The sequence below is a fragment of the Miniopterus schreibersii genome, assembly GCF_964146895.1.
Source record: "Miniopterus schreibersii genome assembly, chromosome: 1".
Classification (NCBI taxonomy): domain Eukaryota; kingdom Metazoa; phylum Chordata; class Mammalia; order Chiroptera; family Miniopteridae; genus Miniopterus; species Miniopterus schreibersii.
Window position 1 is genome coordinate 178187824 of NC_138101.1, and position 25768 is coordinate 178213591.

At 53.0% G+C, this 25768-nt stretch overlaps 1 protein-coding gene across 1 annotated transcript; it reads left to right on the plus strand.

The window, feature by feature from the left end:
* Window positions 1-570: 570 nt before the first annotated feature.
* On the plus strand, window positions 571-24573 carry PLEKHD1 (pleckstrin homology and coiled-coil domain containing D1). The gene is made up of 13 exons (XM_081137373.1): window positions 571-988; window positions 8819-8912; window positions 9245-9334; window positions 9536-9639; window positions 10471-10562; window positions 11534-11586; window positions 16572-16666; window positions 18092-18185; window positions 19669-19847; window positions 20408-20540; window positions 20877-21021; window positions 21401-21550; window positions 21852-24573. The coding sequence occupies exons 1-13, from the start codon at window positions 840-842 to the stop codon at window positions 22019-22021; spliced, it is 1548 nt and encodes a 515-aa protein (XP_080993499.1). The 5' UTR covers window positions 571-839; the 3' UTR covers window positions 22022-24573.
* The last annotated feature ends 1195 nt before the right edge of the window (window positions 24574-25768 follow it).

Sequence of the window (25768 nt, forward strand, 5' to 3'; positions counted from 1 at the left end):
AGCGGCCGCGGGCCGGGCCGGAGCCTCCCCTCCGGCGGGCGCTGCGGGCAGTCACCTTAGTCTTACTTGGCCCCGGGAGGTGCAGGCACCTACCTGCGCTTTCAGGTGAGAACACCGAGGCTCACCGCAGCGCCACGGAGCGACCCAAGGACTTTGCGGGGACTCCACGCCCCGCTGTCTGCCAACCCTTGCTCCTGCCTCTCCCCGACCCAGAGGCGAGTAGGGATCTGTGACTCCAAGCCCATCACTAAACACACGTGTTCCCAGCGCCGACGCGGGGGGCGCACGCGAGGGGAAGCGGGGCCGAGCCCAGCGCGGGAGGTGGGGGTGGGGGAGCGCGGCGGCCGCCTCCCCCGGAGCGACCCGCCCGCACCTTCCGGACGCACGGAGCCGGGCCTTCCAGCGGCGCCCGCACTGATTGGCGCTCCGGCCGGCCCGCCGCTACTCACCTGCCCCGCCCAGCCAATCGGGGCCACCAGAATTGGGGCTGTCGCGGGAGGGGGGTCGGGGGGGAGGGGTGATGCTGGCTGGAGGCTGAGCCGCCCTCCCCGCCGAGTTCCCTCCGGGCCCGCCCCAGTCCCGAGCCTGAGCCGCAGGCTGCGCGCCCCACGCCCCGGGCCCCGTCGGTGCCGCGCTCCCGGCCCCCGCGCTTTAATGCTCCCGACCCGGCTGCGCCCCGTCTCCGCGGTCTGGCACGCGCCCCGACGGCGCCCGGAGCGGTCTGCAGACACCGCCTCCCCGCAGCCGCCCGCCGCGCGCCCGCCCGCGCCGGGAACCCCGCGTCCTCGCCGGCTCCGGGAGTGGGTGGGCCGGGCCCGGGGCAGGCCCACTGAGGCAGGATGTTCACGTCCAAGTCCAACTCGGTGTCGCCCTCGCCGTCCCTGGAGCAGGCTGACTCGGACGCGCTGGACATCAGCACCAAAGTGCAGCTCTACGGCGTGCTGTGGAAACGGCCCTTCGGGCGGCCGTCAGCCAAGTGGTCCCGGCGGTGAGTGCGCCCTCCGCGCCCCTTGAGGACCGCCCGGGAAGGGATCCTAGGGCCTAAGGGCTCCCTACCGCCCATCTCCTTCGTTGCCATCCTGCCTCTGCCTTTCTTTGTGACCTTGGCCTCGCCCCATTTCACTCCAAGCTGGCTCCCCTGGAAGCTTTGGATCCCAGATTGGCTGGGTTGGTCTCTGCCCGAAGGCTGGGGGAGCTGGGGAGTGACCCCTGGTCTGGGGATGGAGGTGGGGAATTCTCTGTGGGACGGATCTAAGTCTGGGTGGGGAGGTTAGGTGTGGGCTGAAGAGATCGTGGCCGTGGTAGGAGCCCAGCTGGGTCAGGTTGGGCCAGACTGCTGCAAAAGAAGCTCCATCTCCAGGCAAGGATAGCCTCCTGGGACCCTCATTGCTAATTCCGTCGTCTTCACAACACCCCTCCCCCAGGCCATCGAGCAGGCTTGGAGGTGGGGCCCGGGTGCCCTAGCCCCCACCCTTCTGCCCACCACCAAATGGGGCACACTGAAGGAGCTTCTGAAAGACTCAGGCCAGGGGAGGGAGGAAGGGCCAGGAAGGATCTATGCCCAGCCCTGGAGGAGCTGGCAAACCCTCCAACTAGCCCTTGAAATAACCTGGGCGGAGGGAAAAGAGATTCCAGCCCTGGCCAGTGTGGCTTCATGGTTAGAGCCTTGGCCGGGGCACCAAAGGGTCATGGGTTTGATTCTCTGTCAAGGGCAGGTACCTGGGTTGCAGATTTGATGCAGAGCAGCCCAGAGCTTAGTCTTTCAGCACCAGCTTCCTGGTCCCTAACTCAGGGGAGTCAACTTCCCAGATGTCAGTAGCCACTTTCCACTTAGAATGGGCCTGAAAGGTATAGAAGGAAGGGGGAGCTCACAACCCTGAACTTGCAGAGAGCTCCCAACGCTGGTTTCAGGAGCAATGGACCGTCTTCTGGACAGTTTCCACCTTCAAGCCAATCTTAGTTCTGAGATTCTCTGCTGGAATGGCTTATAGAACTGGACCCTGATCCAGCTCCCTGGAGGTGTGACCCTGTCAGAAAACTAAGAGTGTGTCCAGCTGCTCCTTCCATCCCAATCCATGAGTCTCCCCCTGAGCAGGGGCTGCAAATGTCCCCTGGACTGCAGATCACGGGATGTGGTCGTGGTGGTTCTGATGTTCTATTTTGATGAATAATTTAATATTTCTACAAGACCACAGAAAAAATGGAGCTGTGGATGGTGTTTCACATTTTACATTGTTGGTTTCACGTACACAATTTTATTAGTCCTGCCAGGTTTCTGAGATTTAATGGGATATAGGCTCCTTGAGTTCCTCCAAAGTTAAGCTTCTCTTTGATCTCCTGATTGGAGGCCTGGGGCAGTATGGGGAGCATCCTGTGAGGGGCTTCCAGCATTGTGCTATCTGAGCTATAGCTCCCAAGTGCCAGGAGCAGCCTTGTCTCTAGCAGGACACTCCAGTGGGGGCAGGAAAGCTGCTTGTAGGTTCAGATACCATTAGCAGCATGCCTCCTACCCTTTTCTCTTCTGCGTCTGTTGCTCCAGGCAGCCAACACTCCTCCTTTGGGACTGGCTGTTGTCCTTGATATTGCTTCTTGGTCTTGTCATCCAAGACTTGTCCCGCCAGGCATTTTCATCTGATTGCATTCCTAGTAGATGCTAGGAGTCTGTGACCCTCTAGGGTACGTCCCTGATCCCTCTTCACCCACAGTTGTGGGGACCTGGCTCTTTCACCCAGAGTTGATTCCAGGGCTGGGAGGTGTCAGGGACAAAGGCTCCCAGCTAAAAACACGGTAGTGAAGCCAGGGAGGGCTTGGAGAACTGTAGCACCTCCCTACTCCAAGAATTTCCCTCAGTATCCCCACAGCCACTCAAAATACCATCCAGTCTAAGAATTCTAGAGCTGCCATTTTGCAAAGACTTGTTTTCCTCTGGGGCTCAGGAAAGAACTAACATCCCATCAGCCCACTCTGGCCTCTGGCCTTGTCTGCAGTTGTGAAAGTACACCACACACAGACACACACAGTTTAGTAGCCTTGGGTCAGCAACAGAGCTGACCAGAAAGAGTCTGGGGGTGGCATGATGCTAAGCTTAGACCTCTCACTTCCCAGCAGAGCCCCTTGGGCCCCAGTTCCCCATTTGTGAAATGGAGTCTCTGGGCCTCAGCTAATTAGCAGCCACAGGAAGGCTTGGGGAGGGGGCAGCTCAGGCCCAAACCGCAGAGCTGTGCCATTAGGGCGATCAATGCCCTCGCTGGGCAGCCGAGAGGAGGGGGCCTGGAAAGGCTCCCATCTGCATAAATAAGAGATGGGCAGAATGGAACCGGCTGTGACCAGCGGGGTTTCATAAAACCTCTTTTGCTCAGGGTCTGTCTCAGGACCTCGAACCCCTATGTCCAAGCAGCCCTTCCCTTCCTGGGCTGGGAAGATGCCCTTGAGCTAAAGGGTCAGCTTTTTCCCCATGGGCAACAAAAGGAGACAGGAATCAAAAGCATTACTTAGCAGAGATAAGACCATCAGAGAGAGGTGCTTAGAGGGGAAGGTTGATGGCTGTCCTCCCCTTAGTCTGTGAGCAGTGGAGACACCGGTGCTGTTGGCAAAAACCTGGGCAGCTGAGACAAGGAAGAAAAGACTGGAGCGTCTCAGCCTCAGCTGGGGTCAGCCCCATGTGGGCTGGTCCAGCACACAGGGGAACTCTTCACCAGGGTTTAGAATGCCGTCCCCAAAATACTAGTCCCTCTCCCAAATCCCTTCTGAGCACCTTCAAGGCTGGAGCCCCTGATGAGGAGGGCCCAGCCAAGTCCTTCCTACAGCAGAGGCATCTGTACTCTCTCTTGCCCCTCCTTCCCCCCAGGTGTAAGGTGGCCAGTGGGCCCTGCGTCCAGCCCAGCCCCGTTGGAGCTGGTGGCTGCAACCCCCAGACATCCGTTCTGTTCCTTTAGTCTGGAATGCATCTTCCCCTTCCACTTTCTTCCAGATCCCTAAGATACTCCTATTCATTCTTCAAAACCCTCTTCTCAGAATTCCCTTGGCCAGACACCTAAGCCATTCATTCCTCACTGGTCTGCACTCTTCCTGTATCTCATACAAACCTACACTGTCTCAGGGTATCCTGATGCTTTACAGTGTCACTGTCATGGTGCTTTACAATGTCACAGTGTACATTGGTGCTTTACAGTGTCTCAGTATATCCTGATGTTTTACAATGTCACAGTGTATCCTAGTGTTTTGCATGTCACTGAGTGTCCTGGTTCTTTACATTATTGCGATAAACATTTATAATTGCCCCAGCTCCCCACTTACCAGCTGTGGGATATGGGGCATATTATTTAACTTTGTGCTCATTACCTCATCCAGCTCATGTGAGGAATGAATGAGTTAACACACATAATGATGTTACTAAAACAGGGCCTGGAACAAAGAAAGAGCTCAAACATTAGTTTTTAAATTATTGATATCTACTCTCTTTCCCTCATTTGACTATACACTCCTTGAGGGCAGGGACTCATCAAGCCCCAGGGCCCAGCATAGCACCTGCTGTATCAGGTGATTTCTTAATGCTTCCTGACCTGAGCCGACCAGAAGCTCGCAGTCACAATGCCAGGGGATGGGGGGGCACAGCAGAGGAGAACAGGGGCTTTGTCAGCAGGCAAAAGTCCCACTTTGCCGCTTACTAGTAGCTTAATCTCTCTGTTCCTCTCTCAGTTTCCTCACCAGTAAAGTTGAAAAACAGGTATCTCCATCTTTAGAGTCATTGTGAGGTATTTACATAAGATAATGTCAATAAAACACTTAGCAAAGTATGTGTCTTGGCACCTTGTAAATGCTCCTTAATCTAGAGGTGAAAATGCCACTTTTTAAGACTAGGGAGAGGAGGCAGCCAAGGTTGACACGGACCCCTTACCTCACACATACTCTCCAGCCTTTACCACAGCCTCGTGCATAGACAAGGAGAATCCTGAGGGCCAGGGCTAAGACAGAGCTTCACCCAGGACTGCAGTTGGGCAGGGAAAGTGCCGTATGTTTGGGTCACAGGGAGCTGGCCAGCTGGGCTGGCGCCAAGAGCTTCCGCTGGTAGAACTGTGGGAGCACAAATGAGAAAGGTCAGGGGAGGCTGCAGCAAGCACTGAGCTTAATAATAAGAAGTAATAGTAGTACTAATAAAAGTCAACATGTATTGAATATTTACCGTGTGTCACACAGTGTTCTGAGCCTTTATGTGAACAAGCTCATTTAATTATTTGGACAATCCAGAGAGCTGTAGGTACTATTAGTATCCTCAAGTTACACTGAAGGACCTGAGGCCTAGAGAGATTAGGTGACTTCTGGTCACACTGCTGGCAAGTGGCAGAGTTCTGACCCTTGACTACCTCAGCTTTGCTACCTATCACCTCTGGCCCATCTGTTTCCTGCCAGGTGCCAACACAGAGAGGAAGCAGCGCCTTAGGCAGTGTGATGTGAGGAGTAGGAGCAGGGACTGTTGTGGGTTGCAATCCTAGCTCCACCTCTGCCCTAGCTATGTGACTTTGCACACATTCTTTCAACTCTGAGCCTCAGTTTTCTCATCTGTAAAATGGGAACGAAGAGCCCTACCTTCCAAGAGAATTACATAGATCGAATACTCTGATACTTGTAGAGCACTTAGCACAGCAGCCTGCACAGGAGAACACCTAAATTAATGGTGACTGTCTCCAGCCCTTGCACAGCCAGCCCAATTCTGCAGGGCCCATTCATCGAATCAATGAATGAATCTTCACAGCAGCCCCAAGAGACAGATTTTATAGAGGAGCTTGGAAAGGATGACTTAGCCAGGGAGCTTGCCTGAGGCTGTGGCTGGAGGGAGGGAGATCATTGGATTCCAGAGCCCCTGTTCTCTCCCTGCCCATGATCATCTCTCTGCCACCCCCACCCCCACCCCTACCCCCCAAGTCCCTGACACAGTGTTTTGCCCTGAGTGGGGAGGAGGCTCCAGAAGTATCAGGAAAGCAAGAAGGTATTTGTCTTTGTCAGCTCAGGCTCCCATAACAAAATACCATAAATGATCAACATCTGGTAAACTGTTCAGTTAAACAACAGAAATTCATTTCCTCAATGTTCTGGAGGCTCAAAGTCCAAGGTCAGGGTGCCAGTGTAGTCAGGCTCTGGTGAGGATCCTCTCCTGGCTTGCAGACATCTGTCTTCTCACTATGTCCTCATGTGACAGAGAAAGAGAGAATGTCTCCTCTTCTTATAAGGCCATAGTTCTGTCACATTGTGGCCCCACTTTTTTGACCTCATTTAACCTTATTACAGTAGGTCCTCGAATAATGTTTTGTTCAGTGTCACTTCATTATAGTGTTGATGAGGCGCCATGGGAATGTAACTCTTGTTTATGTAAATTAGCCTGTGGTAAAAGGCTCTATTTCGATTCGTTTAGTTTCAAGTTGCAGAACCTATCGACAGCAGTAAGCAAGGACTTACTGCACCTCCTAAAGACTCCATCTCCAGATACTCTCACACTGGGAGTTGGGCTTCAGCATATGAGTTTGGGGAGGTAGGGGCATAGTTTATTCCCTAATAGTATTTCAGAAGCCATTGGAAGGGGAGGAGAAGGGGCCCCAAGAGGCCCCCTGTGCTGCCTGGCTCACAGTTCCCTGTGGGTGATATGATTTCAGACCATGGGATGAATCACTCGGCCCTGTCCTGGAGCCTCTGCAAATTGGCAGAGTGGTAAGCACAGTCCCATTTGATCCTCACAGTGATCAGATGAGGTAGATGTTATCACCCCCATTCTACAGGTAAATAAACTGAAACTCAGAGAGTGAGCTTACTTGCCCAGGGCCCCCGAGCTGGGAAATGGCAGGTCTATGTGATGCCAAATCTGTGTTCTTTCTTTCTTTTTTTTTTTTAATATATCTTTATTGGTTTCGGAGAGAGGAAAGGAGAGTGAGAGAGAGAGAGATAGAAATATCACTGACGAGAGATTCATTGGTTGAGCCCGCAACCCGGGCATGTGCCCTGACCGGGAATCGAACCCTGATCGCCTGGATCCTAGGTCGACGCTCAACCACTGAGCCATGCCTGGCCGGGCGCTAAATCTGTGTTCTTAATGACGGTGATGTACCCTTGAAACAGGCAGAGGATATTTCCCTCGGCTCACAGGATGGAGGGGGCATGGCCTGTCCTCCAGGAGCCCAACACTGTCCTTGGGACAAGATGGGTACACGGAGTGTGGCAGTGACGTAAGTGCCAGTGCACAGCCCAGTCAGCAAGTGTGGAAGGAGCTCAGCTGGCAGTGTGGGCCGGGCGGGTCACCAAGGGTGAGGAGTTCAGCCAGATGAAGGGGGGGGGGGGCGATGCAGGGAGAACTGCATGGTGTTTGCAGAGTCATGCAGGACATAGGGAGGGTGGGAAGCACTGAGCTCGGTGTTCAGCTGAGCAGAGAAGCCGAAGAGCAGAAGTAGGAGGAAAGCTGATAAGGTGGGCAAGGGTCAGGTGCTGGAGAGCCCAGAATGTTCTCACCATCCTGCAGAGAATGATATTCAGGTGTTTTTCCCCCACTACGGCTAGAAAGGCCTGGGAGAGGAGTTGGTTTAGCCAGATGTCACCTCTGAGGTCCACAGCTCCATTTGGTGTCTGGCTGGGCCAGGAGGGTCAGTGTAAATAGAGAACATGGGTGGGCGTGAGACACACACCAGAGAACAAAGTGTGCTTCGCTTTCCTGGGGGAGGCAAGACGGCAGCTGTCCGAGGTCCCAGGGGCCCTCCCTGCAGCAGCTGTGGCCCAGGAAAATCACATGACTGGGGGACCTTCAGAGATTCACTGACTTCATCATCCCCTGCAGCAGCTTTGCAAGCCCTTCACAAGAGGTGTGCTGGTCAGTGGTTAACAACGGGCTCCCTTGGGGTGGAACAGTGTTTTGTAGCATCTGATGATTTTCATGGTGTAAATACTCCCACTGTGACTGATATCGAGCTACCAACACAATGTCACTGAACTCAGAGCAGAGGAGAGTCACACTGTTGGCTACTGTGAGCCCATCTGAACCTGCTTCACCACTGCTCCCAGCCCTCCCAGGCCCATCACTATAACAGCAGCATTAGCAGGGTCCCTGGGAGCAAGGAGCCAGCCACTCTGGGTGTCCCTGAGCCCTGGGGCTTTGAGGCACAATGGGATCATCTTATTCTAGTCAGCTTGAATCATTAGTCCTGCGAGGGTCCCACGTGGGCCCACGTGCTCCACATACAGACATCAAGGCTGTCATCTCACCAACAGTCAGAATGCACCAGGGTCCCAGAAATCCTGAGTTAGGCCTGAGTCCCAGGAGGAGGCTGTGGAGCATCCGAGACAAAAGGGCATACAGATGTGACATGCAAGCTGCAGGCTTCGCCCCACAATCTTGGTTCCCACATTCATTTGATCACCAGCTTTCATGATCACTTGTCAAAAGACCCATCTTGGAATCCTGTGTCTTCTTTCCTCCCCTCCTGGAATAGACCCTAAGGGACTGGAGACAATGGCTCAAGGGGCTGAAGGTACCCAGGAGGAAGTGCCATAGATGTCCTCCTGTGCCGAGGGTGGCATCTCAAGAGGGATGGAGGAGCCAGCTCTGGGGATACTCGGGGCCTCCCACTTTAGTTGCCCACTGGTGCAAGAGTTGAGCTGCCTAGGGCAGTGGGCAGCTGGCCAGCTGAGGCCTTCGCCCAGATGTGGGACTCGGTGAGGATGAGCCTTGGTATGCCCATGGGCTCCCCATGTGAGTTCAGGGCCCCCAAGGATGCTCTTGTTGTCCCAAGAAACCTCACTCTTCTCTCCCGGTTGTCCCTTTCTTCACCACCTGCTCTAGGTTTTTCATCATCAAAGAGAGCTTTCTTCTTTACTACTCTGAAAGTGAGAAAAAGAGCTTTGAAACCAATAAATACTTCAATATACATCCTAAGGTGAGGGGACTCTCCCTAGAGCCACAATGGGGGAGGGCCCAGTGGGACGTTGGGGAAGGGTATTCTGTTAGGGTAGAGGACTGTCCCTTCTTGCTGTGGTCTAGCAGAGAGTCTGGAGAACAAATCCTTCCTAGGGCACAAGGCCCCCCTGCCCCTCCTGGGCTGGGCCCCCGACCTCCTGTGCCCTGGAGCTTGCCCAGCCCTGCCTCTCCTTTCTGGGAGAGTTCTGGTCTGGTGCCCCAGCAGAACCTGGCTTTGGCGAAGGGCTTCCACAGGCCCTGAGTGACCTGGGCTGGGCAGGGTGAGAGCTGCCTGTTCTGGTTCTTTCTCAGGGCGTCATCCCTCTGGGGGGCTGCCTGGTGGAGGCCAAGGAAGAGCCCAGCATGCCCTATGCCATGAAAATCTCCCACCAGGACTTTCATGTGAGTAAAGCTCTCATCACAGCCTGGGCTCAGCAGGGACAGAGCAGCTTCTCCTGGATCCCACAGGTCCCTGGGGGCAACCCTGCAGGGGCCTGGCCTGGGAGGGGTGTCAGTGCGAGAGGGATGTGGGCCGGGGTGAGCAAAGCCGGGCCTGCAGGGGCCTGGGGCGGCCTCCGTGTCCTCAGAGCGGCCTTCTCTCAGGTGCACCGTGGCCCCTCTTCCTGGCAGGGGAACATCTTGCTGGCAGCGGAGTCCGAGTTTGAGCAGACGCAGTGGCTGGAGATGCTGCAGGAGTCGGGGAAGGTGTAAGTGCTCCCAGCAGGAGGGGGCCGCCTGAGGTCCAGAAGGGGAAGGGGCATGGGCTGGGCTGACCCTGATCTCTCTCTCTGCTGGGATCCCAGTGGGCACTGAGGGCCCCAGGAAAGGGTAGGGTGGGGACAACAGGGCTGTGGTTGGTTAGGGTAGGCGAGAGGAGGTATAGGCCAGGTTTAGAGCATCTGTGAGAGGTCTCTTAAGTGAGCTTTAAGCAAACTGAGCCTTGCTTGTCTAGAGTCACAGGTGGCAGGTGTGGACACCATTTGTCTCCAACCCTCAGAGTGAATCCAGCATCATTTGCAGGATTTGGCTGCCTCCCGACCCCTGTCTCCGCTCCCCAGGCCCACCATGAATCCTAGCACAGACAGACCAGAGCTTTGTAAATCAGGGCCCACATCCAGTCCGACACAGTTCATTTGCACATAAACCCTGGTCCTGGAGCCTGCCTGTTCAAGTCAGGTTATGCTTTTAGTTCAACAAATAATACTGAGTGCATGCCTCGTGCCAGGCCTTGCTCCGGACGGTGGGCATTCAGTGCTGTAAAAAGCAGCCAGGAAGCAATCTCTGCTCCAAAAGTGCTGTTGGCCCAGTCCACGGTGGCCCACTTTGCAGCCTGGGCCAGCCTCCAGGGACTGTAACCGATCGATGCTGGTGGCATGCCCAGAGCCAGGGGAGCCAGAGTGGATGTGAGCTGGGATTCTGGAGAGATGGGATGGGCGAATACAAAACACATACATTCCCTTTCTCCTGTACCCCTCTTTTTTCATGATTCTGTGTTTCTCCCTCTTCTCTCCTCTGTCCCATCTGCCCTCCCTCCCCAGGACTTGGAAGAATGCCCAGCTGGGAGAAGCCATGATCAAAAGCCTGGAGGCCCAGGGACTGCAGTTGGCCAAGGAGAAGCAGGAGTATTTAGGTGGCTGGAGGGATGGGCTGGAAGCTGACATTCCCTGATGGTAGCAGGGGCTTGTTGGTGGACCCAGGCAGGTGTCTTGGGTGGGGCTTAGCAGGCTCTGAGGATCCAGACACCATTTTGGAGCCTGGAGAGCTTTATAATCAATGTCCTGTTGTCCAGCCTGACAGGAGGCAGGAGAGCCTGATGGTTAGCAGCCTGGACTCTGGGCCCAGCTTTGTCGCTTCTCTGTCAATTCTGTATGTCTTTAGGAAGCACAGCCTCTCTAAGCCTCAATTTCCTCATCCTTAAAATGGAGACAAAAATAGTCCCTAGCTGTTGGAGGTGGTATGGGGATTGGCTTAAATGAGAACATGCCTATAAGCACTGTCAGGCTCACAGTAAGGGCTCCATAAATGGAGTTGGTGGTGTTACCCTGCCCTGGGCCCCCAGGTCCTGGGCTTTCCTCCAGCTATCACACCCCAGCCCACTTGAAACCTCACCATAAGCTTCCAGGCCCTTGTGCCCCTGACTGACTGGTTAACATGCTGTTTGGGAAAGAAGAAGATTCTGGGGTTTGGTCCTTCGCCTGGGACCCTCTTCCCTGCAGCCTCCTTACACGCTTGGGGCCCCAACACTGGTTCCCCTCTGCCTGTTCCAGACATCCCTCTACCCCCAGGACCAACCCTTCCCCACTAGCCAGACACTAGTGCAGAGGTTAACAGCACCCCTGTGGGTGCGGAGAGTCACTCTGAGCTTCTAAGGGTAAGGCTGTGCCTGACTTGTGAAAGCACAAAGAAGGGACAGTGACAGGAAAGGAGTGTAGCAGCTTCCATCCCCAGGAGCCGGCCCCACCCTTTGGCTGGCCTGCTGCGGCAGTGCTGACCTCTTCCTTGGGAGATGCTGGAGGTGACAGAGGTGACTGTGACACCAACCCATCAGGCCCGGATCTGGAGTGGCTTTTCATGAGAGTGTGTGTATTCTCACTTTGGCAGACAAACTGATGGAAGAGACCGAGGAACTCTGCCTGCAGAGGGAGCAGAGAGAGGTAGGCGCCCACTGGGGCCACTCAGAATTGCTGCCTTCCCCACCACCGCCCGCTCTGTGAGCCCCTGAATAGCCAAGGTGTACTGGCTCGTGTTTCTGGCATTAGGGAATGACGTGGGAGAGCTGTGCACCCAAGAACTGGCTGGAAAATCAGACTGGCAGAACAGGGAGGCCAGTGAGATGACAGTGCTTGAGATTTGGGGTAGCTTCTTGGCAAGAAGTGTATGTCTTCTGGCTGGCCCTGGGGAGGAAAGTAAAAAGGGTAGGTGACCACCTTCTAGAGAAAGAGCCATTCCAAAATTTTATTAGCCATGTTGGTAGGTAATGAGCTGCTTGCTGTTGATAATATTCAAAAGAGGCTGGGATGGACTCTCATTCATAGAGGGGTTTCTGGCACCTTATGGGTGACTGGGTTGGATAATCTCAAGGGTTTCTTCATTCTCTAAATGTCAATAATGCAACTCCAGAGGGAGCCAAGCATTGGCCTGAGGCAGCCTGTGGGGTAAAGGAGACCGTTGCCTCATTTGAGGGTGGGGAGCCACTAAAGTCCACGTCATTTGGAATCTTCATCCAACGTTGGGCCTCCTTGGAAGGCAGAGTAGAGTAGTGGTTAGCATTGTGGACTCTGGAGCCAGGCTGCCTGTGTATTGGACCTTCACCACTTCTACTGTGTGATCTTGGGCAAGTTACCTAACCCCTCTGAACACCAATATTCTCACATGAACAATGGGGATAATAATTGAACCTATCTTATTAGGAATGCTGTGAGGATTAAGTGAGATGTTAAATATAAAATGCTTGCCCAGCCGGAGTTGTTCAGTTGATTGAGCATCGACTTGTGCACTGAAAGGCTGCCACTTCTATTGCCATTCGGGTTTGATCCCTGCTCGGGTCATGTATGGAAGGCAGTCAATCAATGTTTTTCTCTCACATCGATATTTCTCTCTTTTTCTCTCTCCTTTCCTCTCTCTAAGCATGTCCTCGGGTGAGGATTTTAAAAAAAATAATAATAATAAAATAAAATGCTTGGCACGTAATAACGTGCTTAATGACTATCTGTGTTTGTTAGTTTATAATCATGTTGTTATTAATTACGGGCCCATCCTGCATGTGAACTGCCTGAGGCCCAAAGCTGCAGCGTTGCTGGCTTGCCCAGAGAAGTCCACAGAGGGAGGCCACTTTTCTTTGCCCAGTTGCTTTTCCTTGTCTTCTCCCAGGCAGTCAGCCTCGGCTTAGTGCCTGTCTCTCGACCTGACTCTTGCTAACTCTTCACCCTCTCCAGCTACCCCGTTTATTGGGCTCTGAAACAGGCCTTAGAGTCATGCCCCATAGTACCCCAGACATCCCCAGGCCTGGCACGGTACCTGGCCCAGGCTAAGCACTTAAATGTTTGTGGAGTGATTCAATGAATGAACTTTTTTTTTTTTAACTTTAAATATTTTTTTATTTTTCACTTATAGTTGACATACAATATCATATTAGTTTCAGATGTAAAACCCAGTGATTAGATATTATATAACTTACTAAGTGATCACCCCAGTAAATTTAGTACTCACCTGACACTATACGTACTTATTACAATATTATTAACTATATTCCCTAAGCTGTACTTCATATCTCTGTGACTATTCTGTAACTACCAGTTTGTACTTCTAAATCTTTTCACCTTTTCACCCCTCCCCCCAGTACCTTCCCATCTGGCAACTCTCAAAATGTTCTCTGCATCTATGAGTTTGTTTCTGTTCTGCTTGTTAGTTTTGGTTTTTAGATTCCACATATAAATGAAATCATATGGCATTTGTCTTCCTCTGTCTTCTTATTTCATTCATCGCAATAACCCTCTAGGCCCATCCATGTTGTTGCAGATGACTAGATTTCATTCATTTTTATGGCAGAGTCATTCCATTGTATATGTGCACCACTTCTTTTTTTTTTTTTTTTTTTTTTTTTTTTAGAGAGAGTGGAAGGGAGGGAGGGGGAGAGAGAGAGAAACATCAATGTGAGAGAGACACACATCAATTGGCTGCCTCCTGTCCCAATTGGGATGGGGAGAACCTACAACCCAGGTACGTGCCCTTGACCAGGAATCGAACCCATGACTCTTCGGTCTGAGGGCCAACACTCAACCACTGAGTCAAACTGTCTCGGGCTGTGCACCACTTCTTTATCCACACAGCTACTGGTGGACACTTAGGTTGCTTCCATATCTTGGCTACTGTATATAATACCGCAGTGAACATCTAGATGTATAAGTCTTTTTGATTTAGTGTTTTGGGTTTCTTCAGACAAATACCCAGAAGTGGAATTGCTGGGTCCTCCTTTCTCTCTTTGTTTTAAAGTCTATTTTGTCTGGTATAAGTATTGCTACCCCAGCTTTTTGTTTGTTTCCATTTTCATGAAATAATCTTTTTCCATCCCTTTACTTTCAGTCTGTGGGTGTCTTTCGGTCTGAAGTGAGTCTCTGTGGACAGCATATGGGAGGGTCTTGTTTTATTGTCTAGTCAGCCTCCATATGTCTTTTGATTGGAGCATTTAATCCATTTGCTTTTAAAGTAATTGTTGATAGATATGTAGTTATTACCATTTTATTATTCATATTTTTAATCTTTTTTCTTGTTCTTCTTAAAGAAGACCCTTTAACCATGATTGAACATTTTTGATTCTTGTAATTTTACATTACATCCTGACTTTAATCCAGTGGGATAATTCACCCTCATTTTTCTTCTTCCAACATTTTATCAGATATTCTTGCTCATTTATTCTTCCAGCTGGACTTCAGAATCATTCTGTTAATTAACAACAATAAAAAAAAAATTCAAACCCAAACAAACAAAACTCCCAAAACAAAACTTGTTGAGGATTTGTGTTACGATTGCACGATTTGAGGACTGGCATGGTGACAGCGTTCGGGCCTCCGCGTCTCCAGGTTCTCATTCTCGGTCCTGCATTAGAGTTTTGGCATTTTTTCCATACAGTGCTGTACGTTTTGAGAAGTGAGACTTCTGGTAGATTGTCAGTGACTTAAAGACACGTAACTCAGGAAGCCAGGGGATGGGATGGAGTGACAGACACAGCCACTAGCAGGGAAAGAGACAGACTTATCCATCAGAGAGGCCAAATCTGGGGCAGCAGTCAGCTGGAGGAAAATTTAGACACTCTATCTAGGTCTTTAGCCAGGAAATGAGGACAGTGGGGACCCACTGCACACAGGCCTCCCTTAAAGCCATAGCACGCAGAAGGAGGGAAGCCTCTCAGCTGTGAACTCCCTGTTTTTTTGGTTCAGAATATGAGTGAGACTCACTCAGGCCCAGCTGGTTCCTGTGGTGAAGGCTCTCTGGGCAGGCAGGAGGGAGAGAAATGTGCCCAGGCTCGCAGCCCCTTGTCAGCTGCTTGCTCCAGATCAGGAATAGAACTCACTGAGTCATTGTGTCAAGGTTTCTCCTTCCTTAACTTAATTATCCATATAATGGGTCTGCCTGTCCCCTGCGCCTTTCCTTTCTCCACTTCAGGTCACAGACATTAGCTGATTGCGCCTTATGCCGCTTAGAAAGGCATTTGGGACAATGGCCCAGTGATGAGATGGAGATTCTCTGGTCTCTAAGAGGCTGATTGGCCTAAAGGAAGACTCAGGGTCTGGGATCAGGAGACCCAGATTAGAGTCTCACCTCACCACTGACTTGTGGCCTTGGACAAGTTAGCCTCTCTTACCTTCAGTTTCTCCATCTGTGATACTCGGATAAGAGTAATGGCAGTGCCCGCCTAGCACCTGGGTCGCTGGGAGGCTCCGTGAAATAGAAAGCAGGGCCGTGCTTGGTGGACTGGCAAGGCCCATGCAGATGTGTGCTGTGTGATGGTGCAGCCCTGACGTCCTCTAGGTGGCAGAAAGGGCCTGGGACTCTGGAGCATGAGCAGAGAATGCAGGGACAGCCGCCCTGGGCTCATCTGCCTGGAGCCAGAAGACCATGCCCTTCCTTGATCTCAGGCCCCTCTGGTGTCTCTGGCTCCCTGTGGCCTCATCTCTCACACCCCCTGGTGCGAGGGCAGCCTGCCTATTTTTTCTTTTCTGGTTGAACTGTAAGAGCTCAGCCTTGCACATTGGTGGGCACGTGGGAAATCAGAAATGCCTAGGGCCAGTCAGGCAGGGTTCTTGCCACCGGGGGGTGCTCCAGTCAGAACACAGGCTTTTGGAATCGAAAAGTACCTCCCACTTCAAGGTGAGGCTCTTTGCTGACCTTCCTGATGGATGTTGATCCTGATCCTGTGATGGGCAGCTCACTACCTCTGGAGGTAACCTTTTCATTATTGCTCCATTATTTGAAATTTCTTCCTTTCACTGAGCTGGAATTTGCCATCTAGTGACTTTTTTCCAACCTTATACTCTTGCAACTTAAGTCAGGCCCAGGAGTCAGAAGCACTGTATGGTGGAGAAAGGCTTTAGGGGAAGCAGATCTTGGCTGACCTCAGTCTGTAGCAGGGTTGCTGTAAACACTCATACCATCCTGGGCTGTAGGAAGGTTCTGGCTGCCACCTGTGCTATTGCTTTGCAGATGCCGTAAGAAAAAGGAGTTCTTAGTCTCTGACTTTTGGGTTGGTAGTGGCTTTTCTTTCCACTTCTAATAGATGTCGCTCCAGGGATCTTTAATGTAAATACACTCACCACTTTGTCCTTCAGGGCTTGAGGGCCAGCCAGCGTGCCTTCGGATGTGAGTGACATATAGAATTACTGCGCCTAGTTGCAGGAAATAACATTGGCGTCATTTCTAAAGCCTGCCTTCAGCTTGCTAAATGTGTTTTAAGTGAGCCCAGGTCACAGATTCGGTTATGTTGAGACTGTGTGTCATTGAGGGGGCCTGGACTCCGCAGGACTTAATTTCAAGTTTGGTTCAGCATATGCCCCAGGCTGTGCTGAATCCCAGAGGGCCTCCTGGGTTAGAGTGGGGGTTCCCTTTGCTGCCGGTGACTCCTCTTTCTCTCTGTTCTCTTCAGGAGCTCGAGCGCCTTAACCAAGTGCTGGAAGCTGAGAAGCAGCAGTTTGAGGAGGTGGTGCAGGAGCTGAGAATGGAGCAGGAGCAGATCAAGAGGTGGTGACAGTCCTGGAGGGAAGCGGGAGGAAGGTGCAGCTGGGCTAGGGCACCTAGAAACCACGTCCCTGGTCAGCCCTGGAGAGGCTCCTGTCCAAGAGATCCTCACTACTTGTTGGCTTGGTTTGGTCTATCTTCTCAATGCTCCAGGCTTTGGGCTGTGCCCAGAAAAAGCTGTAGATCCCACACAAATGTTAAATGATTTAGCTGGGGCGTGCGGCATGGGCAGGTGCAGACAGACAGCACCCTAAGCAGTAAGCCCTCCTTCCTCTGTCAAACTTTCCTTACCCAGGGCAGACAGAACAAGCTAGTCTGGAGGAGCCACTGGCCAAGGCCCCAAGCATTCCCTGTCTTTCCTGCACAATCCCTTTACATCCTGACTAGTGACATCTCTTGGGATCTTTAGTCCTGTGTATGGTTTGCAAACCAGTTGCACATTATAATCATTTAATAGAATTAGAATCTCCTAAAGGGGGAGCCCAGAAATCTATAGTTTTAAAAAGCTTCCCAGGTCATTCTGATGCAGCCTGTTCAGGAATTTGGAGACTCCTGCTCTGGGAACTGTTGGTGGTAGTGTGGTTATCATCAGTCAGCATTATTATCACCATCGTCATCACTATAGATCATCAGTGGTAGCCCAGAACACTTCTTGCAACAACCTTGTAAAGGAAGTCATTAGACATATAATTGGGGAAGGGAGAAGCTCAGAGAATCTTACCAAGTAAATAGAAAAACACCTGCTCACTTCCAGAATTATGCCAGATTCTGGAATAGACTAGTCCTTTCCCTTGAGGATTTGGTTGGGAAAACCAGACTCACACCCAGGAAACATCAAAACAATAATATATAACCAAGTGCTAGGAGGCATGGGGCAGATTCCCTGTATTACAGGAATTTAGATATATGCATAATCCATATGGGTTTAACAGAGATTAGATTGAGCTGGGCCTTGAAGATGGATTTGGAAAATTGAGCACAAGAAGGGAAAGATATTCCAAGGAGGAGGAGGGGAAACCAGGCATAAAGGCCCGAGGTGGCCCCGGCTTGTTAAGAAAGCAGCAAGGAGTTTGTCACCCCAGAGAAAGGCCTCAGCCAGGTCCCATGTCAGAACGAGTGTGGATTCTAGCAGGGACTGTCCAGGGAAGACAGGGTGAGGCTAGGACCCCTATTTTCCCCCAGTGCTTCTTGGCCTGTGGGGGTGGTCCTGGGTTTATTCCCGCTGACAAATGCATGAGTACCTGGAGCAAGTGACTTCACCCCTGTTTGGCTGGGATCTCCTTTCAGCCCTGGGTCCCTACAGCTGCTGGCAGGACCCAGGCTTCCAAGGACCTCACTGAGCCTTATTGGGAGGTGAAACAAGCTATTCTGTGTACAAAGGGGGCTAGGAAGGGGGCACTACCATACCCATACCTTTTGTCCCCGCAGGGAGCTAGAACTGACTGCAAGATGCCTCAAAGGTGTGGAGCAAGAGAAAAAGGAGCTGAGGCATTTCACAGAGTCCTTGCAGCAGACGCTGGAGGTGAGGGGCCACTGGCAGGCTGGTGGACCCAGAGGCAGGCTGGTTGGTGGGGCCACATGATACTGTTTTTTCTAATAGTGTTTCCCTAGTTACTGAGCCATCTGCAAGGGTAACAGGGCCCGAAGGGGTGCTGACCTAAGGATCTCTTCTCTGTGGACCTTTGGGAACTACAGCCAACTTATGAGGCCCAAAGCAGGACCCAGAAGGGCAAGTTCAAGTTTGCCCTTGCTAAGACCGTGGCCTCAGGAAATCTACCTTCTTCAGTGCTTATGTTTTTGTACCAAATGGGGGATTGGTTAGGATGGTTGGCGGGGCTGCACTCCACTTCCTTCTTGTGGCTCATTCACTCAGCTGCTCCAGGCTGAAATTGAGCTCGAAGGGAAATCAACTGCCAGGTCACCTCCATTTGATACCACAGAAACTGCGGGGGGGGGGGGGGGGGTGGCATGTGTCAAGGACAAAGTGCCAATTCTCCAGCATGGCATGCAAGTGCAAACTCTGGCGCCAGCCTCTCCTCCCGTTGCCCTCTGCTGCCCACTCACACCCCGATCAGACACCCCAGCCCCCACTCCACACTGCTGAGCTCACGTGCCCCCGGGAAGCCAAGCTCTCACCTCCCACCTTTGCCCATACTGTCCCTCTACACAGTGTCCTTTCACCTCTTACCTGCCTGGGGGCTCTTTCATCCTTCTAAGGCTCAGCTGGACATCACCTTGGTCAAACTTGCCTGACTCTTCTCGGCAGGAATTTGCTCTGAGCTCTGGGCCCCCACGGTGCTTTGTACATCTGTTACGGCACTTAACACGCTAGGTTGTGTTTTCCAAACTGTGAACTTCACTAGGCCGTGTCTGAAGGTCTTTCCAAGCCCAGCACCGAAAGTGAGCTCGGCATGTTGCGGGGATCCTAACGTGTACTGAATTCATGCACTGCCCGGCAGACTGCGAGGGTTTCTGTTCTCCCTCCAGTGCCTGGGACTTTGTTTGTGGTGCCTTTGTTTATTTTTCTCCGTTTCCTAGCATGGGAGGTGGTTCCCACGGATGGTTTCAACTCCAGAATTTCTGGGGTTTGCAAGATCCTGGTCTGATTAATGGGGAGAACGTAAACCAGCTCTTGGTCTGTTCCTGTTGGGTGTTTTTCACATGAACCCAACACACTCCCTCACTTGCCCCTGGAGCAAGAAGAACCCCAGAAGGTCACGGTGCCCTTGGGTCTTGGGGCCCGGTTATAGCAGGCACCACCTCCCCTGGGAGCCTCACTGGGCTCCGCTCTGACTCCCTCAGTGGGGGGCAGCCTTGCCTTGTTGTGAGTTAGGAGGCCTTGGTTGGCCTTGTACCTCAAGGGAAGAACAGGGACATGTCAGGTGTCCCTCGTACGGACCTGGGAGTGGGGGCACCCCTCCCTGGAGCCAGAAGGCCGGCGAGGGCAGCCGTGGTGGACCTAAACTAGGCTCCTTCTCCTCCTCCTTTCCCGCCCTGCGTGCCAGGAACTCTCCATAGAGAAGAAGAAAACCCTGGAAATGCTGGAGGAGAACGAAAGCCAACTGCAGACGCTGGCCAGTCAGAGCGCGCAGCCCCCTCCCAGGGGGGGGCTCCACAGCAACCTGAGGCAGATCGAGGAGAAGATGCAGCAGCTCCTGGAGGAGAAGCTCCTGGCAGAGAAGCGGTGAGGAGCCCGGGGCCCTTGGCCCATGATTGGCTTCAGGGGTCAGTCATTTTCCTTGAACTGGATGCCTGGACTTTTGGGTTCTAGTTGCCATTGCTCAGATAGGTCACACACTTCCTTTTGCCTCGGACTCAGTTTTCCCACCAGGCAAATGGGAAGAGAACCTTCGCTACCCAGAACTGACTGGGTCATTATCTCTTGCGGTGGTGTGAGCTGTACAGTCATTATGTCCTTACAACAATGCTTTGTGGCCGGCTGGGAAGGACCTTTTAGCCCCTCCATACAGATGAGAAAACTGAGCCTCGGAGGGGTTCTAGGACTTGCCTGAGGTCATAGAACCGGCAAGACCTGGATCCGGGACTCAGGTCTTCTGACCCTAAGACTAGGGCTCCCCTCAACCCACCCACCACTCCCCTCATCACCTAGGTGACAGGACCCTGAAAGGTCAGGGGCTCCTGAAGCCTGGGTCTCGGGGCTCTCCAGCCAGGTCTCTGGGAGGGGCTGCAGAGCCCCGCTGGTGAGTGAGCCCTGACTGAGTGCCCCCCCCCCCCCCCCCGCAGGATGAAGGAGAACGAGGCGCGCTCTCAGGCCCTGGAGGAGGAGCGGGAGTTCTACTCCAGCCAGTCCCAGGCGCTGCAGAACTCGCTGCAGGAGCTCACGGCCCAGAAGCAGCAGGCCGAGCAGGAGCTCAAGGTGCCTCCCCTCACCTGGAGGCTCCCTCACATCCCTGTTCTTTACGAGCAGCTACCTGAATGATCTCTGCCGACCCACCAGCCAGGTGCAGGCGATGCAGCCACCTGAGGGGAAGCAGTGGGCCTGCCGCCTCCGTGGGACATCGTTGCTGGGTGTGGGGGCTGAGTCCAGGCCATCTGGTCAAGGGTGCAAGACGGGAGGCAGGAGGTGGTAACTGCCACCCATGTTCAAAGGCGAATAAGCCCACTGGAGACAGGGGTGACCAGGGAAGGCTTCCAGGGGAGGTGGCAACTGCTCCCTAGGACCCCACATCTCTCTCCTTCCCTCTCCCCGCAGGCTGAGGTGAAGGTCCGTATGGACCTGGAGAGGCGTCTGCGGGAGGCCGAGGCGGCCTTGACGAGCCTGGAACAAGGGCTTAACTCCAAGGTTCGGAACAAGGAGAAGGAAGAGAGGATGCGGGCTGACGTGAGCCATCTGAAAAGTAAGCCCTGCCCTCTGCCCCGCCCCCTAGCCTTGCCCTCTGGTGCCCTGCCCCTCAGTCCCCGAGCTCAGCCCCAGCCAAGTCCATGCCCGGTGGAGCCTGGAACAGGGCCTAGAGCCCCGCACAGGGCCGGTGTGCATTATATGTTCTAGATATTGATGGAGTTTCTCCAGATTCCTGCCTACCAGCATCTTCTCGATGCGGTTTCCTTTTAGCTGTTGGACCTGGGAAGGGGCGTAGGGAGGAAGCCTGCAGCTCTGCCCCTCCAGCAGGTGGCTCTGGTCTCCCAAGGGGTGGGGTCTGCGTGTTTCTCACTCCACCGCACCTAGATCCTGGGAGGGGCGGGCGGGGCAGGAGGATGCAATGGAGCTTGGCGCAGGGTTCTTCGAGGAGTGCATCCGGAACGCGGAGCTGGAGGCCAAGATGCCGGTCATCATGAAGAACTCCGTGTACATCCACAAGGCGGCCACTCGCCGCATCAAGAGCTGCCGTTTCCACCGGCGCCGGTCCAGCACCTCCTGGAATGACAGTGAGTGTGGGCGTCTGTGCCCGGGTGCAATGGGGATGGTCACAGGCCACCAGTGACAGGGCAGGAAGAGGGCAGAGTGCAGAGTGGGAAGGGCTGGCCCGGCTCTGAGGCCCGACAGTGTGGCCTTGAACCTGCTCCACCAGCCTTGGGTTTCCCCAGGATTCGGGGAGCCTGTGGGTGGGAAGGAGCTGGGAGAAGCTCAGCAGCATGTGAGTGAAGGAGGTGGCCTGGGATTGGGGACAGGGCCAAGCCTTGATGGAGGAAGGGCTGTTCACAGCGGGTGGGGCCATCATCTCCCCAGTGAAGCCGTCCCAGTCCATCATGACCTCCCAGCTGGAAGCCAACAACATAGAGGAGCTGAAGGAGGTGGCCAAGCGGCTGAGCCGAGACCAGCGCTTCCGGGAATCCATCTACCACATCATGGTGACTCAGCCCGGACCGTCCTCAGCGCTTCCCCGGGGTGGAAAGTGATGGGCTCTCCTCCCTGCCTCCCAAGTCTTTCCTGGGTGGGGGCTGGGAAGGGGCAGGAGGGGAGGCTGACTACCTGGCTTCTCTCAGCTCTCCTCTGGGCCAGAGCTGCACCTCACCCTCAAAGGACAGGGACGCCACCTCCCTTACCACCCCCACCCCAGACCCTACCCTTGGGGCTATACCAGGCCCATGCAGGCTCCAGCTGGGTGCTGCCTTGCTGTCAAGATGAGGCCAGGAAGAGGCCTGGTTGCATTGGAGGCTTTTTTCCGGTTGGGGAGTGTGGTGGGCAGGCCCACAGCTCTCTGTCAGGCCCACTCTACCTCTCTGTGACTCTGCCACCTGCCCATCCTGGTGTGTGAAGGCCTCCCCTCCCCACCCTGACACTTGCTTCCCCCCCCACCCGGAGGGGCTTCCTAACCCTCTCTTTGCTTCAGCAACCCATAGACATCCCTCCAGCAAGGGCCTTCACTTTGACCACATTGTGAGGTAGGGAAGAAGGGGACCTAGCAGCAGCTCTGGGTCCATGGCACCCCCCCACACACACACAGTATCACCTTTCCCGAGGTTGGGCCCTGGCTGTGGGATCACCTGCTCACTCCCCTCCTCAGATGAGCTCACCCACCTACAGCCTCAGCACCTGTGAGGGTGATGTAACTCCTCTCCCCCGGCATCCATGTGTACCTAGGGCCCTGGGCCCTGGCTGGTAGCTGGGCAGCAGCGACACTGAGAGCTTTCCCAGAGGATGCGTAGCAGGTCAGGGAGTGTATGAAGGTGGCCCTGGTTCCTACCCTATCTTCTCCTGGTTAGACAGGGAGGCAGCTCCCTCTGGCTATAGTGGCCCTGCTGTTCCTTGGGGTCACAGATGACTCCCTCGCAGATGCCCCTGCTTTTGGTGGCCTTGTTCCCTCCTCTCCCTGCAGAGGCTTTACCCAGTGAAGCAGTGTGACCATGAACCCTGGAAGATGGGGGCCTGTGCCTGTGAAATGGCCAGTAGCCATTGGTTGGCCCCCTGTCATCAGGGATGAAGCTGAAACATCTGCAGCCTTTGTGGAAAACCATCACCCTCCATGAGGCTGAGGGCTGTGGGGTGTAACCCTCACCCATAGACAGTCTACCTAGTCCTCCCTCAAGGCCCACCCTCCAAAGCTTCCTGAGTCTGTTGGTCACTCCAGAAAGGAGTCTCTCTGGGATCAGGGTGCTCAGGGACACTGGTGGTATTAAAGGTGCTGATTCTTTGCTGCTTGGAAAACTGAGGAGCCCAATATGAGAGATGGACAGATAGCTGCAGGGGAAGTCCCCACAGAGGTGCAGGTCCCTGGAGACTTGAGTGGGACTGTTCTGTGGGAAGAGGAGTGTTGCTGACTCAGAACTTGGGCATGTCCGCTGCTCAGTGCTCAGACCTGCCAGGTGAAGCTAATCTCGGCTGTCCTTCCTCAGTGGTGGGTGGGCTTTGATGGCTTCAGCCAATCTCTTTGGAGTCTAGGTGGGGACAGAGGGGGAGGTGCTTCAGAGTCAGTGCATCTAAATGAATCGGAGTCTAAATGTAAAATCTCTAAACATGTAGCAACCTGCATAAACTCGCAAATAATTTATCTAACGTGTATGTAGGATGGACTTTGAAATGAGGGGGAAGATTGATAAAAACCAAGATTACTGTTTTATTTTTTTGTTTCTTTGTTTTTAAAGAATTCGATTAATGATGAATGGTTTGCCCATGGAGAAAGATCTTTTGGAAATTTTCAAATGAATTTTTTCCCCCTGGGCAAACTTAACCAGAAAGGAAAGTGTTTTCCACGCACATTCACCAGTCCCTACTTTCTTTCCTCCTGTTTTACCCTGTACTTACCATGCCTCAGGCAAGTCTGGATTATCTTCAACCAACTGGTCAATTCATAAGTATTTATTTGTTAAAAAACTCACTATGTATCTAGCTCTGTAAATAGAAAAAGAGCAAAATCCCTCTATGAGAATATGTAAAGGTGGAAATTGCTTACTGGAAATATATTGATCTGATTTTTTTTTTTTTTAAACAAAACCCTTATTCCTTGGCCAATTAAATGTTTCCTGCAATCACTTGTGGCTGGTCATTGCTGAAGAGCTGTTGCCCCCTGCAGGCCACACATGGCATTACAGAAATGCTGGCTTCTACTCTGCAGGCTGAAGCACTCCCTACTGCGCACCTCCTGGGTGTGGCGCTTAACAATTAACTGAAAAATCTGTTCCAAACGGTCTTGGTTTGTGCTGTTTCTCAGAAAATTATGAATGGCTCCCTGTTTGCTATCCTAAGTGTCCCAGTTTGGATGATAGTTCCTTGGTCATCGGCTTTCCCCCAGTGATGTGTTAATGGATGGTGCATGCGATCTGTAAAACACTGGGTTCTGCCCCTGGGAAGGACATACTGGCTGTACTTTCTGGCAGATGTAATTCTGGCCCCAACCCATCCTATCCCACCCAGCTCCACACGACCTGGGCAGCCCGTAGGTGTTCAGATACATCCATGTGACATTTGGAGCCCTTAATAAAAGATGATGGTGGCCCTGGCCATGTGACTCAGTTGGAGTGTTGTCCTGTAATCAAAAGGTTGCGGGTTCAATCTCCAGTCAGGGTGAGTTTCTCTCCCACATTGATGTCTCTCCCTCTCTCTCTCTCTCTCTCTCTCCCTCCCTCCCCCCTCCCTCTCTCTCCCCCCCCTTCCTCTCTCTCTCGGGGGGGGGGGGGGGGGGGGGGGAAAGAGAGAAAGAAAGAAAAAGATGACATTGGAACAGAAACTTGTTTGAGTCTCAGGGTATGTCAGATTTGGTCTAACTAGAAAGTAGGAGTGTTTCTCTTCAGAATGTATAAATCTTTCGCATTTTACTAAACCCACCAGATGAGGGATCTGCTCTGGAACCCTCCAGTAAAGGCCAGCAGCCCCTGGGGAACCTTATGCTTCTGTGATGAGCCAGGATGAAGCTGCTCAGACCCCTAGGCCACTGCAAGGGCTCCTGAAGGGCTCCCCAAAGTGAGAAACCCTGCAGCTTTGATAGGGCCGGGGTTTGGGCAGCAGCTGACTTCTCTTATCTCAAACCACCCCTGGAGATTGAGGGTGGAGGAATGTACTTTGCAAGGCTTTGGGAGAGGATACAGTGTTGTTCTTGACACTTGGAAACAGAGATCCACTCCCAGATATCCAAAGCAACTGGGAGAAACTGGTTGTTCAAACTTCCTAGCAGGTGTGGATGGGTTCCTGGCTCTTTGCACATCCCATTTCCCCTTCCCATCCTTAGACTTGGACTTCTGCTCATGGCTACCAACTCCTGTAACCCAGAAATGAGCTCCCTTCTCCATTCTGCTGGGTTAGAGGTGTTCAGGGAGAGTTTAGGAAGCACTTTAAGCCCAGGAATCCTAAGGGTTGTGGGTCAATAAATTAAATCCCCTTGTGAATTCTGCCTACAACTGTCACTAAATGTTTCAGTATGGTCTGTGTCCCTCTGGCTTTACCTCTGGGCGAGACTGGGGGATCAGGCAGGGAAGTTGGAGGGAGACAGGGCTGCTCAAAGGCTCAACCTCAGGGCCTCCGGGAGATATCCAGGCAGTTGCAGAGCCACCTGGCAGTGCTTTGGGGCTCATGTGCTCTTTGCACTCTCCCTTGCTTCCCCTGGAGGATATGACACCTGTCTCAGGGCTGAGGCTCAACTGCCCTCTTATCCCATGGCTGATGGGCCTCATAGAAGTGGAATTGTCAGCATTTGTCTTTTCTGTAACTAG